General features: G+C 38.2%; 1 protein-coding gene across 1 annotated transcript; it reads right to left on the minus strand.

Moving 5' to 3' along the window:
• Positions 1–1,055: 1,055 nt before the first annotated feature.
• Positions 1,056–14,733, minus strand: LOC149969046 (uncharacterized). Its single transcript, XM_090170195.1, has 4 exons — positions 14,682–14,733; positions 4,493–4,828; positions 3,891–4,423; positions 1,056–1,094 (listed from the first exon to the last, which is right to left on the minus strand). The coding sequence occupies exons 2-4, from the start codon at positions 4,509–4,511 to the stop codon at positions 1,056–1,058; spliced, it is 591 nt and encodes a 196-aa protein (XP_090026321.1). The 5' UTR covers positions 4,512–4,828; positions 14,682–14,733.
• Between the last annotated feature and the right edge of the window lie 2,654 nt (positions 14,734–17,387).

Raw genomic sequence — 17,387 nt, forward strand, 5'->3', positions numbered from 1 at the left:
TAAGAACGGAACTGAATTTTGCACCTCAAGATATTGAGAAACAGCGTCATTTTCACACTTTAATCTATCTTTCATATATTTTGTAGCTCTGGTTTAGTCTGATCTCAATCGATTTACAAAGTCTTCATGTACTTGTTTTCTTCTTTGTATCACGTCTTTGAACTGTGACGCAGTTAATCTTAGTTTTCTTTCAGATTTCCACTCAGAGCATTCTGATTGGGCTCTGTTTTTTCTACCAAGCTTCTTCCATCGTTAAAACTAAGATAGCTGGTAATTTGGTTTTCAAGTTCTCGTCCATTTTCGGCTCGCATAATTTTAGAGGCAGATTAGGAGGTTTTATATTTTCAGTAAGGCAAGCTTGATCAACATTTTTATCGCAGACTTCTTCAATTCTTACCACGCTTGACATAGGCATTACTGTTTGAAAATTGGCATCTTCCAATTAATCTTTAAAAAAGCTCGATCTAGAAAGTCTGTGATGTTTCATACAGGTTAGTAAAGCTGATTCTGATACTTGAGTATGTGACAGTTCAAATTTCTGACGTCTCTGAGCAATTGACTTCTTCTGATTTTCCCGGTTGATGTTGTACAAATGCCAAATTGTCAAAACTGATGTTGACACTTTCACTCAGTGTAAGGTGTGGGATTCCCCATCTACGTTCCTTCTCCGTACAAGACACATCACTAACAACGTATGTGTTGCCCTTCCGAATATAGTCTATTAAAAACCATAAAACCACAACTACATGTTTGCATCTTCCTCCATTCCCTGCCACACACTGACAATTACCAAATAGAATTTTGCCTTTATAGTTCATTTTAATTAAAACCTTGTATTTCTTTTTAAGTGTGAAGGAAGCTTCTACTTCCGATTTAATTGATATCACATTTTCTTGATATTGTAGCAAAACATTTCCTGCCTTCTCACTTTTGTACATACGGTACCCCACTGTTGTGTGTTTTTGGGCACTCGTTTCACCTTGATACAAATTTATATCCATTACGGAAAAATATATAGGGAGATTTCTCAAGAGCTTATCCAGGGGCGTTTTTGTTCACTCTCTTGTACAGCTCTTAACGGTGAAGACATAATGCTGATAAGACAAAAATATTAGTTAATAATTAACAGGTAATAAACTTCCTTTGACATGTTGGGATTTTCCTTGACTCTCAATTGAGAAGACACAACTGAAATAACACTGGAAAGCTATAATAAATATTCGTAAATATTTTACAAGTAAAATACGTATAGTATTTAATAAACTTTCTCTGAAACATTGGAATTATCTTCAGATCAACTAGGCAAAGCTTGAGAGTTATCCATTTCGAGGGAAAACGTACAATATAATTTGTTAACCTTTAAAAATGCGATGCTTTTACTCACAACTGTAATATACCAGCTGATGCAGGACGCGAAAAATATCTTTGCCAACTCGCCGAGGCTTAAAAACCAATGTCAAATTTTCCCCTTTTTTAATTAGAAAAAAAGCTAAAGTGTATCTCAAAACGATAATAGTTAGTTTCAAGCCTTTCTGAAGCCGTTTCGCTTCGAAAATCGCGTAACGCTATGGGAAAAGATTTTTTCCACAACGACTGTACCTCTCACTCGGTGATTCCAAATTCCGCAACTGGAGATCTCTATCACATGCAAACCACAGCTATTTAAAAATATAACTTTCATGAAAGTCGGACTTAAATTAAGGAACGTTATGGAGATTTTTAGGCGAAAATATAAACACACGAAAATTGGGGTCCCGTAAATTACCCTTAAAACTATTCTTAAATTTAATATTTACTGATATAACCGAAGTTGTAGGTCCGCTTAATCCTTACCTATCCAATAATATTTTTTTAACGTTATCGGACTTAATTTTAAATAAAATATCTACCACATGATGCGAAAATAGTAAATTGGGCAAATGCCCAACTTCTTGGGCTCCGATTTGAAAACTTTAAGAAGGCGATGTATGTACATTCGAAGGAAATATCATTGACTCTTCTAGCCCTAACCGTTGAAGAGATATGCGTGACACGGCGCCATCAGCGGCATCGGCAACGGCTTCACTGTACGTGAAACTAATACACACAATTCCTTAGGATTGTGTGTAAAAACCGGAAGTTCCCTTGGCGCAGGCTGGGTGTTCTTCGCCTACCGATTTAACTGTTCGCAAGACCACCGTTCAAAATTTGGACGAATCCCTTGTGTTGGTTCGTACTTTGTCGAAAGACATTCACAATCCACAGTACGTACGTTTGAGTGGCGTTTCAAACAGTGATGGCTTATTTTTTTATTGATTAGGGGGAAATGCCGTCATTATACAGAAGCAGATTACGCAATTCTAGCGAAATTTGTTAGAAAATGTGCCGGAGGTTTTGACGGGTCCGGGATAAGTGGAACAATTTTGTGAAACAAAATCTTAAAAGTTGCCCAAAAGAAAGGCTTTTTTATGGATTGGTCCATGGAAAATTTAAGGGGCCATTATTTAAAAACAATTCTTGGTCCTTACAGGCGCGGGGTAAGTATTTTTTTAATTTTTAATAAATAAGTATATAGTAGTAATGGGTTTTATTAACCGGAATTCGAAAATTTATCGAATGAGGAGGCAGCACGTCGCGACGCTGCGAAGAAAATAACTAAAAAGAATTTGCATCTGTCTTTTTCAAATTTGGTTTATTTTTAGATTATTTTTACGATAAAAGAACATTCTTGGATTTTGAATTATAATTTATTATTAATATAAATATATAAATTGTTCCATTATTTTACGTCGCGGAATGGAAAGTTTAGTTAGTGATTGGTAACATTGTTAATTGGGGAAGTTTTGAATGATAGTTGGTAGCGTCTTGATATGAGATAATGTAAGTTTGGAAATTTAGTTTGTTACTGGTAACCCTGTAAATTTGGGATGGTAAGTTAGTGGAGAATTAAGTTAGTGGCTGGTAGCATTGCAAAACTGGGGAATGAAAGTCAGTGGTTGTTAGTCCTGAGAAAACGGAGAATTTAGATAGCGGCTGTTAGCATTGCAATATGAGTGAATTTAAATAACGGCTGGTATATCTGTCAAACGTGGAAAAGGAAGATAGTGGCTGGTAACATTGTAAAGCGTTGAAATAAAGCGTGCCATCTAACGAATAGAGGTCACATTTGTTAAAGAGAGGGCGCTGTTGCTGGATTTTTAAGGGCGCGTATAATATCAGAGAGAGGGGGGTGTCCATCCGGTGATTGAGAATTTCATTCTCAATCACCGCGCCTCTCCCGTTCCTCCCGCCGTTCACCCGCGCCTTTCCTCCTTTAATCACCAGAATTTCTAATCACCAGATTCTCCCGTTCACGGGTTGCTTTCCCCCAACCCCCATTCACTGGATACTTTATCTCTCTCGTTCACCCCGCACCTCTCCCGTTCCTCCCTTAATCACCAGAATTTCTAATCACCAGACTCTCCCGTTCACCGGTTGCTTTCCCCCAAACCCCATTCACTGGATACTTTATCTCTCGTTCACCAGCTCCTTTCCCCCATTGCTTTCATCCCTTCTAATCACCAGTTGCTTTCCCCCATCCCCATTCTCCAGAATTTGTTTTCCTCGTGCAGATATCTGGAGATTAGATTTTTACCCGTTTGCTTATCGCTTCAGAACTCCTTAATTTCTAATCTCTAGGCAATAATAACAAGTTATTTTCAATTTAATTAATTTTTTATTTTATTTTAGAACTTTGTTTACATGTTAGTAGGTACTATCAGATATTCCATTAGATGGTTATCTTGTGCATTACACAATGAAAACAAATTAAAGTAGCTAAGTTTACAGGTTAATTGATTATCTACGAGTAAATTAGTAAAATCTTGTAGTACTTCCGAGGGTGATTTAAAACAGCCAAATTAAGATTTTACTTGATGGTACGAATTAAATTGATCTGGGTACAAAAATAAACCCTCGAAAAGTTTTCCATATAATAATTCGTGAATTTTTTTAAGGTTTTTAACAATAGCTAAGTACATGCATTCGATAACATTTTTATGTTCGTTTAAAAGATTTATTTGAAACCGAATAAAATCAATTTTTTTTTGGAACTCACCGATTTCGCGAGCTCCCAGATCCAGAACATGACCGTAGGCAGAGTTCAATTTGATGTTGTTGCTCGTGGCGACGACGGATACGTTGTTGTCGTGATAGTCGATGATGTTGTGGGTTAGAGACGATGCTCCGGTTTGCGTAGCGGCGAAAAGATCTCCCCAAAGAGAGAGTAGATTGGTGAAAGCTTCGGAGGTCAGGAACAGAATATTTTCGTTCGATTTTTTGAAGAAGAGAACTTGTAATTTTGATCCGTCGAAACCAAAAGAAATGTAGACTGATCCTCCTAACGTGATTTTTATGTTGATACGTCTTTCTTTGCCCCTGCGTTTGGATACGGTATGCGTCTCGGCTATAGAAAATGAAAATGTTAAGCCTTTGTCTATTGAAATAGTAATAGTATTAATAAAATAATGCTTACCAATAGATCGTTTTTCCATGTTTACGGTAGATGACGAGAGCAAAGCGGATGAACTTCTTTTCAGTTCAGCGTCTCAGAGAGAAATGACGCATGGGAGATTAATCAGTTCCTATCTTGTTGAGATTAATTCATCACGTGATCTAAACTTCAAATAACCCTCAAATTCTATCGGCTCTCTCTCTCTCTGAGATAACAGTTCTAGACACTCGAAATTAAACCGTCCCGTGCTCGAAACTGCCTCTAATTATTCCCATTGACGTCACATATTAATCCACTTGGAAGAAGAAAAAAAACCCATTGTAGTTTCCTCTCGAGAGCTTGTGATGCAATCATATCCTAGAAAACAATACAATTAATAGAAATTAACATAAAATTAGTATACTTTTAATACCATTTTGTGAACTACAGTGAAAAAAATTACAATTTTACGGTAGAAACGTTTTCAAAATACCACAAAATGAACTCAAATAAGAAAATTGTAATTAAAATAATCACTACGGCTATAATTTTAGAAGGTTGTTTCAGGACGGTGATTATGGCAGATGTTTGTACTTCAGTGTCCATATCGGAAATGAAGTTAAATGGAATATTTTGCGTAAATAAGTATAAATTTTAGCATAACCCTAATATATTCTCGAGAACTGAACAAGTTCTTTGGGAATAAGAGATAAGCTTACTATCTTCCCCTAGGCCCTATATAAGGGGGGTGCCTGAACCGGGGGACCGTCACTCTATTGTTGTTCTTTGTGCGTCTAGTACCAGGATTTTTGAAGCGCGCTCTCTCTCTCTCTACGTAAGTTTATTTTGATTTTTTTATCGTAATTTTTTGAATAAGGTTTAAGTAAATTGGCATTAAAATGAAAGGTGTACAATACCCAGAAATTAATTTAGTTGATACCCCGGAAATGATTATAATCGACTCCCCTGAATTGATTGATATAACTGATAACGAGCTCCCGGAAGTACCCATAGTAACTTTACCCGATTCTCCAGAAATGGAAATAATAGATTTAACTGATACCCAAGACCCTACCCTTTCCTTAACTACAGTAACTGATTCGCAATTGGAACGTTTAAAAGAAATGACAATGGTACGAGATTATCTTAGAGAATATCAACTAACCCATCAAATCTGTTCGCCCCCTATCGTTAATTTACCTTCACCCCTTTTAAGACCTAGTTCTATTCCACCTGACGAAGTACGTTTTTCGCCCTCGTATACGCCTATGGATGCTCCCTCACCCTTTCTAGAATCAGATGACACATGCCACTCTTTATCTTTGGAAGATAATTTTATCATGTCGTCCCTCAGTACGGACAGCATTCAGCGCTTAGCTGAGAACGTACAAGTTGCCCGACGGGACGCTGAGGAACTTGCAGCCGCAGCCGCAAGGGCCGCTGAAATGTTCGAGGAAGCTAAAGCGTTGTTAGCTGCTCGTACGGCTAGTAGTAGTAGTAGGCCACCTCATAATATTTCCCCTCAGCGTAATAATGACCTTATAGCGGTCGCAGGCCCCTCACGAGCTCCGCAGTATTCACCTCCATCGTCTCAGACTGCTGAGAAAAACGCGAACCCCGAGAACGCAAATTTGGCTGCCCCCACTTCGTCTCCTCCTCAAGTTGGAGGTGGGTTGGTTGACGTTCCAATAACGCCTCCGTCCTTTCCTAATTTACCAGGTTCTGTTAAAATATTGAATAATAATATCCAAAATTTCCCAAATTTTGGACTAATGGGACGGACTTTAAATGTCCGGTTAGAAAATAATATAGAAAATGGTATTTATATATTGATGGAAACCCTATTGGAGGACTGTTTGCCTTCAGATATGGTTTCGGTTTCATTCGTGAACGTCACTAACCCCGGTTTTCAAATTAACGTCAGTTTCCGGCGTCGGGACCAATTAGACTTGCAATGGTTGATGACGTATATCGATGAAAAAAGCTATAGATCCGAGAACGATGGTAGTTTTTTTGAAGGAATAGTAACGGTTACGTTTAATCGAGTCAGATTACCGCAAGGAGGAACTAGATCAGTTAGCTTAGGGATTTCCCTTGAAAAAGAGTTTTCTTTTTATAAACATTGCACGATAACGATAAATAACCAGGATAAAATTTGTTTAGCACGCGCTCTTGTAGTAGCCATAGCTCATAGAGAATACATGGATAATAAAAATGATGGAGAACTTAAAAGAAAATATACTACTATAAGACCGTGTAGAGGAAAAAATATTGAAATGCTATTACAGACCCGCGAAGCTAGGACCCTTTTGGCATATTCTGCATTAACAGACGAAGAATGCGCGGGTCCGGACGCTTTAACTCGGTTCCAAGAAATCTTGCCCGAATACAGTATTATCGTTTTTCGATTACGCGATCCCGTACCCTTAGTTATTTTCGGCGACGTCAAAGAAGAGAGGGAACTAAAAGGGCCTCTCCGCAAACGTCTTTATCTTCTAAATATTGACACACATTTCAACGTAATTACTAACCCTAAACCCCTTTTCGCGTTTAATTACTTTTGCGAAAAATGTTTAGTAGGTTTTAATCATCTCAGTGAGCATAAATGCATTCTTTTCTGTCACGCTTGTTGTAGAAAACAAGATTGCAGGAAGGACGTAGATAAAATAACTTGCCAAACATGTTTAAGAGTTTTCCCTAATCAAAATTGTTACGATTACCATTTATCAGGACCCGAGCCCTTATGTAATAAGATTTACGTTTGTAATCTTTGCGGAAAATTTATCAGTATGTTTAAGCGTAAGGCAGTACACGTTTGTGGAGAGACCTATTGTCTTTCGTGTAGTGAGTTTAACCCCGCAGGTCATCTATGTTTCATGCAACCTTTAAAGACCGTCCGTAAAGATTCTGCCGATAAAACTACTCGTTCTCGAATAAATAGCAATAATAAACGGGTCCACGACTCCGACAATGAACAATCACCACTGACCAAGAGAAGTACTCCAAAAACGGAAGTCTTTGTTTTTTATGACTTGGAATGTAAACAAACAAATCGTACTGACGCCAATGCTTTGATTCACGAACCAATTTTATGCGTTTCGCAAAAAGCGTGTAAATTCTGTTTCGAAGAAAAAGATAGTCAGTACGCATGCGCTAAATGCGGTAGTGGTCCTCGGGAGAAAATATTTCTCTCAAAAGACCCCGTCGGCGACTTTCTAGAGTATCTTCGTTCGCTTAACAGAGTGGCTGATAAGATAATATGTATTGCCCATAACGCTAAAGGTTACGACGCGCAATTTATAGTACGTAAAATGATCGATTTAAAGTGGACCCCTAAAGTCTTGACAGACGGGACCAAATTCATGTATGTACAGTATAAAAAATTAAAATTCTTAGATTCCTTAAATTTTATGCCCTTTGCCCTTTCTCAATTCGTTTCCACATTTGGTTTAGATAATAATTTAAATAAGGGACATTTCCCGCATTTACTGTTTAATACCGTAGACCATGAATTTGATCCAGCCCGTTCGAACGAAACCAATTACGTACTACATAATGACATGCCTCCGATGGACGCGTACGACCCTAATCGTTTAAGCGGTAAGGCCTACGATGAATTTATCCAGTGGTATAACGATTCCCGGTCCGAAGCTTGCAGTTATTCGGACCCCAACTTTAATTATTTTGATTATTAAAGAGATTTAATCCGGTACTGTCGCCAGGACGTAAACATTCTTTTGCAAGGCTGTTTATCATATCGTTCTATTTTCATGGATAAATTCGAAATAGACCCGTTCTTAACTGCGATAACGATTGCGGGAGTATGCAGTTTTATCTTTAGGAAACACTTTTTACAGCCCGATACGATTGGTGTAGTGCCCCCTTTCGGCTATCGTATGAACTGCAACCAGAGTTTTGGAGCGATCGAATGGCTTGAATGGATGTCTCACTTACGAGGGAAGGAAATTCAGTCTGCTTTTAATGGATTTGAACCTAGAATTCTTAACATTAACGTGGACGGACTTCTCGATAACGAAGTCTTTCAATATCACGGTTGTTATTATCACGGGTGTAAAACGTGTTTTCCTATCAATAGAAACTTAGCGTTATACGGCAACCACACTCAGACCCATAATTCGCGATACGCGTCAACCATTGCTACCACTAACCGCTTGAAACAATTGGGATACACGGTCCATGAAAAATGGGAATGTACCTTCAAAGCTAAGCGGAGTACTAACTCCGTCATCGACGCATATCTTTCTACCGAAAATTTAAAATTTAAAATTAAAGAACCAATCCGCCCCCGCGAAGCCTTTTTCGGAGGACGTACGTCAGCCTTGAAATTACATCACACGTGTAAAGAGGGGGAGGAAATTATATACATTGATATTTGTTCACTCTATCCGCGGTGTAACAAGTATTGCAAGTTACCAGTGGGACACCCTAAAATACATGTAAAAGCTCCTTTCCCGGACATTTCTACCGTAAACGGTTTAATAAAAGCCACAATGTTATCGCCTCAATCTCGCTACCATCCCGTTTTACCCCAAAGAATAGGATCGAAACTAGTGTTTGCCAACTGCCAAAAATGTAGTGAGTCTCGAAACCAGCAGGATTGTCCCCACGAAGACTCAGAACGACAAATAAATGGTACTTGGGTTGCAGATGAGGTACAGTTGGCAATCGAAATGGGTTACAAGGTCATTTCTATTCACGAAATTTGGGAATACGAGGTAGTAAAATACGACCCGATATCGAAAGAGGGCGGTCTTTTCTCCGAGTACGTCAACGCGTTTCTTAAACTCAAACAGGAATCCAGCGGCTTACCCACGGGAATAGAGACCGATGAAGAGATTAAGAAATACGTTGACGAATATTACGAAAAGGAAGGAGTAAAACTTGATCCTACCAATATTAAAAAGAACCCTGGACTTCGTACCATCGCGAAGCTTTGTCTTAACTCTTTTTGGGGTCGTTTTGGTTTAAACCCTCGCAAAGACCAATCGGCTATTATTAGCGATCCCAAAAAGTTTTTCGATTTATTCTTAGACCCCGACATAGAAGTTAAATCGGTTATTCCCTTAAGTCAAACGCATTGCGTGATCAAGTGGGCGTTTTTGAAAGATATTGATCTTGTTTACCCAAACACGAACGTAGTAATTGCAGCCTATACGACCGCAATGGCTAGGATCAAGTTATACTCTTATTTAAGGAGATTAGGCCAGCTTACGTATTATTATGATACGGACAGTTGCATTTATCTAAAAGAACGAGATGGAATAGAGATTGAGACTGGATACTATCTCGGAGACATGACCGATGAGTTGGAAAAGTACGGAAAAGGCTCGTACATCCAAGAATTGGCAACAGGTGGCGCAAAAAATTACGCCTTTAAAGTACTGAACCCTACGACCGGTAAAGTCTCCTACGAAATGAAAGTCAAAGGGTTCCGTATAAATCAAGGCATTAAAGATTTGGTTAATATGGACACGCTTAAAAGATTGATAGGTGTCGACGGAGAAACGAACGAGCCAGTAACCGTACCACAGCCGAGGCAGATTTTGCGTCTACCCGATCATACGGTCGTTTCCGTCGACCGTACTAAAATCTATAGACCCGTCGTAGACAAGGTACGGTTACTGGACGACTTCACTACGGTACCCTACGGCTATAAAGCGAATCTAATTGGTCCTGAGGACTGGGACGTAGAGCCCTCCAATCGCTAATTCTCGCTAAAAATTAGTCTCTCCACTCTAAAGTGAATATAGGTTTCAGTCTTACGACTCTAAAGTAAATATAGTCTTGCGACTCTAATGTGAATATCAAACCTATACGGGGTAAGGGATGAAATAGGTTATTCGATTATATTTTTCCTCCGCTGAAGAGTCCCATAAATTTAACCGAATTTTAATTTACATTTTCATTTGTACGCTAGTACTCGAAGAGAGATAACCATGCAATTTATTCATCCGTTTAATTGCGTAACGGCAGGCCCGAGTCAGAGTGGCAAAAGCTATTTAATTGAATCTATAATTAATCACGAAGAGGAAATGTTTGTTCCGGGTTTCAAAGAAATACATTGGTATTACGGAGAATGGCAAGCTCTATACGATAAAATGAAGCACAGGGTAGTTTTTAAAGAAGGATTGCCTGTTTTATCTGATTATGACGGAAAAGATCCTATATTATTAGTTATCGACGACCAGATGAGCGAGAGTAAAGGTCAAATTGGTGATTTATTCGTGAAAGGCACCCATCACCGTTCTCTAAGCGTTATTTTTATTACACAGAACTTATTCCATCAATCAAAAGATAGCAGATCCATTTCCCTGAATTCGCATTACATAATTTTATTGAAAAGCCCCCGAGACCGTCAGCAAGTGGCTTATCTCGCTAGACAAATGTTCCCTGATAAGTGGCGTTTTGTAGTTGACGCTTACGAAGACGCGACTTCGAGACCTCACGGTTACCTAGTATTCAATTTAACTCAAACTTGTCCCGAAGATCAAAGAGTCTTGACTAATATTTTACCGGGAGAAACGTGCTACGCTTATCTCCCTAAATAAATAAATAGAACTTACATTTCGTAACTTCAATCAGTTATGAATCATGTCTCGTAGAGTACGTATCGAGAGAGACGCTCTCCGATATCTCGGTCGTTGCAAACCCGTTCAAAGAAAAGCCATTTTAGCTAAAGCCGACAAATCCCTCATAGACGCTATCAGTGAATGTATTCATAACACTTTAATTGGTAACGTAAAACTATCAAATACCCAAAAAACCAAGTTATCTCGTCATAAAAATACCCTTCGAAAACTAGCTAGTAAGCGGGTAGCTTGGAAAAGTAAAAAGAAATTGTTAGTTCAGTCTGGGGGCGGATTTTTCTCGTTTCTTCTACCCGTCGTTTCAACCCTTCTTGGTTCTATATTCGGTAGTAAACAATGAAACACGCCAGAAAAATGATTCTCGTCCCTAGCGGCGTTTTAAAGCCAGACCCGTTCCCGCACCCCCTCGCTCTGACAGTCTCTGAATTAGACGTTAAGATGGACCAAATATTAAATATGAAAGATTTAGACGACGCCTCGAAATGGATTTTATACGAACAAGCTTTAATGAGACACGGAAATCTACGTAAGCAAGCCTCGGCTCCTAAAGAAATCGAAATTGCCCCCGCATTCGACTCGCTAAGTAGGGACTGGATAGACGATTTGCCTTTGATATATTACCAAAAAGCGCAAAGCATGGTGGATCAGTTGGAAACTGTACCCGAAAGAATACGGTGGGATGAAAACGGGGAGCTCGTAATAAACGGTCGACCTATTAAAGGTTCCAATATTAGCGAAATTACCAAAGCGTATTTAAATCCTAAAACCCACCCAAAACCTATCGGATATTTCGCGTTTATTTCCAATTTAACCCAATTTAACTCTTCACCGGCGATCCAAGGCTTTCCCTCCCCGCTAGCTCCGAGAACCCGACAACGACGTTCTCCCGTTAAGCGCGAGTATCCGGTTCCTCAAAGTGGGCGTGCGCGCAGGACAGATAAGCCCCGCCCCACTCGTAGCCTTGACCGAGATCACTCCACGTCCGACTCTTCTCTTCACTCTTATAAACAAACAAGGAGTCGCGCGCAAAAGTCTAAAGTATGGGCGAAGCTATTTTAGAAAAAAAAATATTTTAACCCGAAGCATCCGGCTTCTTTCGGAGGCGCTGAAAGGTTATTCCAGTCCGTAAAGTCTCACGGCTTAAGTAGGGAAACTGTAGAAAAATGGTTAAGAGGAATCGACGCTTTTACGATGCATAGGCCGAAATATAAAAAGTTTCAACGAAATAAAATAGTAATTAGTAATATAAGGGAACAATACCAGGCTGATATTAACGATATGCGCTCGTTAGAGGCAGATAATGACGGATACAAATACATTTTAACAATTATAGACTGTTTTAGTAGAAAAGCGTGGGGGTTACCTCTTAAAACTAAATCGGGGAAAGAGGTTTTGAAAAATATAAAAATTGTTTTTAAAGACGGAATTCCAGATAAATTTCAATCGGACAAGGGCACGGAATTTAGGAATAAAGAAGTACAAGGATATTTCAAAAAGAATAAAGTTAAATTTTTTAGTACCGAAAATGACGAAATAAAAAAAGCCTCTATCGTAGAAAGGTTTAATAGAACGTTAAAAACAAAAATGTATAGATATTTTACCCATCACTCCACAAATAGATATTTGGAAGTCTTACAGGACTTGGTCGAAGCGTACAATTCCTCTTATCATAGCTCAATTAAAATGGCCCCTAATGACGTTTCAAAAGGGTTTCGAAGCTAATTATACCGAAGAAATATTTAAAGTCGTAGCTATAGTTAAAAGACATCCTCCCGTTTATAAAATAAAAGACTTATCAGAAATCGATATAAAAGGGACGTTCTATTTTCGAGAGCTTCAAAAGGTCAGCGCGCCTCGCTCGTTCAAGTTAAACAAGGTTTTGCGACAGAGAACTAAAAACAGAGTAAAACAATTGTACGTTAGTTGGCTAGGATATCCTCCATCGTTTAATAGTTGGGTTAATCAAGATGACGTCTGGGATTTACATAACTCTTCCTAGTAATACTAGAGATAAGAATAAGAATAATTCAGAAAATACTCTAGCCTCGTATTCTACAACGTTGGCCAAACCCATTAGTTTACGTGGAGATTGGGAAATTGCCCTGGTAGAAATTATTTATCCTTTATCTTTTTATAACGTAAGCGAACCAATGGGCTGTGGAATAGAAATTAAGGAATTACTATCGAAACCTCCAGCCCACATAGTAGATTACAAATATACGTACGACTTCCGAGAGATACCTCAGGGCTACTACAAAAATCCTCATGAACTTTTGGCCGTACTTAATGAAAGTATTAAAAGTTTGAACCTTGATTTAAAGGAAAGCGCTAATTCAGAGTTCGATAATGATTCATTAGGAAAATTTGAATATAGTTTAGAAAGTGGACACGTACAATACACTTCCTATAGTAAGCATTATTACCAACTCGAGTTAACGCCAAAGTTGAGGAAAATTTTAGGATTTAGAGATAATGTTACTGATATTTCACCTAAGGTAGCATTCAGATCAGATTCCCCTATGCAATTAAACTTATTCATCCCCGATCTTATGTTCGTGTATTCCGATTTGGTAGGAAATGAAATGGTTGGGGATACATTAGCCCCCCTTTTGCGAACAATTGTTGTAGACCAAAACGCCCCCAATGGATCAACCGTTTCAAAAACTTTCGATTCTCCGCATTACCTTAAACTGAGTAGAAATTATTTTGACTCTATCGACATTAATATAAGAACTAGTTTAGGTGAATTCGTGCCATTTCAGTTTGGTTCAGTCACGTGTAAAGTACATTTACGAGGAGCTCAGTAAAAAAATGGCTTATCAGTACGTCGATAGAAATTGTCCCTACATGCAATATTATTTAAATCAGGCGGGGGGCGGAGTAGATTTACCTTATTTCTCTGGGTTTGCGGGACAAAAAGGACACGGAATTGGTAGCTTTTTTTCAGGGCTAGCTAGGTTTGTATTCCCATTCCTAAAACAGTCTGCCAAATACGAGGGGAAAAGGGCCCTTTCTACAGGAAAGAAAGTACTCGGAGACGTCTTGCAAGGTCAGGACTTAAAAACGTCAGCCAATAAACGAATGACAGAAACTGTGGACGAAATGGCAGCGCAAGAAGGTTCGGGTCGTCGCAAGAGAAGAAAAACTACTAAGAAAGCATTGAAGAAGAAGAAAAAGAGTTCAGTTAAACGCCGCAAGTTCACGCGTACGGTTCGCGATATTTTTGCTCTCTAAAAATGGAGGTACTTAAAAGCGAATTAAATATTTTCAACGAACTACCAACTCAACTCAGCGTTGAAAAAGGTCAAACGGTATGGTGTAAGCCAATTTCATCTATCGACAGCAGTTCTATCATCGAATTCGTGGTACCGGGTACGGGAGACTCTTACACAGATTTGGCAATGACAATGATATATTGTAAAGTAAAAATCGTCAAAACCAACGGTGACAACTTGGATGCCGGGTCTAACGTTTCGCTCGTGAACAATTCTCTGCATTCGCTATTCAAACAATGCGAAGTGAAACTCAATGATACGACGGTTTCACCATCGGCCTCAAATTACCCCTATAGGGCCTATATCGAAACCTTGCTCAACTTTGGGTACGATGCAAAAAACACTCACCTTGCGACATCTGGATGGTACGATGACACGGCTGGAAGTATGGATCTGATAACAAACGCCGGATTCATAAAACGTCAGGTTCTAGCTGCTGAATCAAAAGAAATTGAACTTTACGGGAACATTTTTTGTGACATTTTTAATTTCAACAAATATTTAATTAATGGCGTACAACTTAAGGTTTCACTCACTAGAAATAGCGATAATTTTACCCTTTTTAGCGACACTGTCGACGCGTATAAAGTCGAATTTATAGACGCTGCTCTAATTGTACGTAAAGTTAAAATTATGCCTAAAATTTTATTAGCCCATCAGCAAGGATTATTACGTAGCAATGCCAAATATCCCTTTACTCGTACTGAAATTAAAGTTAAAACATTAGCTAGTTCTATTCAGAACGATAGTTTTGACAATATATTCTTAGGTCCGATGCCCAACAGAGTCATTATTGGTTTAGCCACCAACAAAGCGTATAAGGGCTCCGTTAAGTCTAATCCTTATAATTTTGAAAATTTCGACCTAAATTATCTGGCTCTATACGTTGATAACGAACAAATCCCTTCGAAAGCGTTGACCCCTAATTTTAATAGTAAACAATTTACGCTAGCATATCATTCGCTATTCTCGGGATCTGGGATACTCTACCAAGACGAGGGAAATCACATCGCGTTGGCTCACTTTCCTCTAGGCTTTGCCCTATATGCTTTTGATTTAACCCCCGACAATTCGGCCAGTGACGTCACGTTTTGGAACCCCGTAAAGAGAGGGCAACTACGTTTAGATTTAGGATTTGGTACCCCTTTAAAAGATTCTACGGTCGTTATCGTGTACGCTGAATTTCAATCTTGTTTACAGATAGATAAAAATATGAACATTATTCGAGACTATTAAAATGACTACGACAAACGTGGACTTATCTCAGGCACTGTATAAAACGCCGAACTTTTTAGGCGTTTTTTCTTCAGATAATTTAAAACCCATGGTGAAATATCCGCAATCGCTTATCATTAATTTTGATAAAAGGGGAGAAACAGGTTCTCATTGGATTTGCGTCTACGTCGATGGCCGAAAACGGGGATTCTATTTTGATTCAATGGGGCTTCCCCCATTTTTACCCACAATCAGAAAATATTTAAATTCAATGTGTAAGACGTGGACATTTAGCAAAAGACGATTGCAAGGACTAACTAGTAACGTTTGCGGCGAATATTGCGTAATGTATATTTTGCATAGAACTAAAGGACAGAGTACAAAAACGTACTACCAAAAGTTTTCCAAAAATTGGGAAAAAAACGACAGCAAGATATTTTTATCTTTCGCAAATCATGCTAGAAAAATCATCACATCGAATTTAGCGAATCCATTAGCTAGAGAGAGAGGTATGGTGACTGACTGGAAAAAATCCGGTTCCAGAGGATAAAACAATATATTCCCACGCTATCTGGTATCTTTTAGAGATATGACCCGACCTCTCTCGAAAACATGCGCGCGCTTCTATGAGCGCCAAACCATTTACTTTCGAATAAAATAAACCATCCAAAAACAAAAAAATTAAAATAGAATCAGAAAGTATTGGTAAACTAGTTAGGACAACGTGGGTGGTTTACGCAATCTAGCATGAAAACAAAACATTGGTAGAAATATATTATTGCATTATTCCTGTACGTTCTATTTAAAGTACTTTCTAAAAGTCATTGAAATCTGTTACCGTCTTGAACCATTGAAATATGTTTTCTACCCGTCATGAACAAAATATCTTTAGTACACGCAAAATAAGATTGGTGAAAAAAACATTGCCTTAGATAATTTAACAGGGATTTAGTTAGCTTTGGGTCTTGTAATGATAAAAAAGATTGAAATTTGACTCTGCCATTTTATTTAATAATATAAACTCATGTACGCGAAAAAAACAATTGTAAACAATTTTTCCTATGTAACTTTTTTCACTCTTAATAAATACTTTAAAAACGTTACAAAAAAAAGACTCTTTATTGAAAATCGCTTACCCTTTTTTTCCAGAATTTCGTTAAGTCAACCAGTCCGATGCAAGAACGTACTACAATGCGGACTCTTATCTGTAAATTTGTTAGACTTTGCACGAACCTAAACCATCTTCTCGTGACGTACGCTAAGAGGAAGATGGTGGAAATTCCCAGTCTCACGAAATTAATTATCTACGAACACTATTTAACCAATGGAAAAATTTACCGACTTTACCCACTTATTTACACACTGAATAGATTCCACACTCAATCACTAACTTAGATTTCATCACGGAAAAGAAGGAGATAGGATATAGGGGCTAGGAATTGGTGGGGATGGAAAATGGTATAAAAAGGGAGTAAATCAATTAGAACAAATTATTCCAACCTTTTTCTTTGCTTGGAGCAAAACTAAATCGAAATCAAAAATGAGGTAAATATTATTTTAAGATTTAAATAACTTTTAGAACAAAAATTTTAGATTTTAATTTTCTTCATGTAGAATTGAAGAAATTAAGGGGATAGTAATACAAAGTGCGAGCGATGAATCTATTAAATTTGAGATTAGAATAAGGTAATAAATTAAATTTCACGAATTATTTATACTGTACTAAAGTTAAAATTTTATGTATTGTTCTGTTAGCCATGAGGTTGGAGAGCCCAGGATGCTTCTTCAAGTCTGGGAACATCAATTATATTGGGACGATGAGGGCGATATACATTCCAG

The sequence above is a fragment of the Leiobunum rupestre genome, chromosome 1, assembly GCF_980474605.1.
Source record: "Leiobunum rupestre chromosome 1, qqLeiRupe1.1.hap1, whole genome shotgun sequence".
Classification (NCBI taxonomy): domain Eukaryota; kingdom Metazoa; phylum Arthropoda; class Arachnida; order Opiliones; family Sclerosomatidae; genus Leiobunum; species Leiobunum rupestre.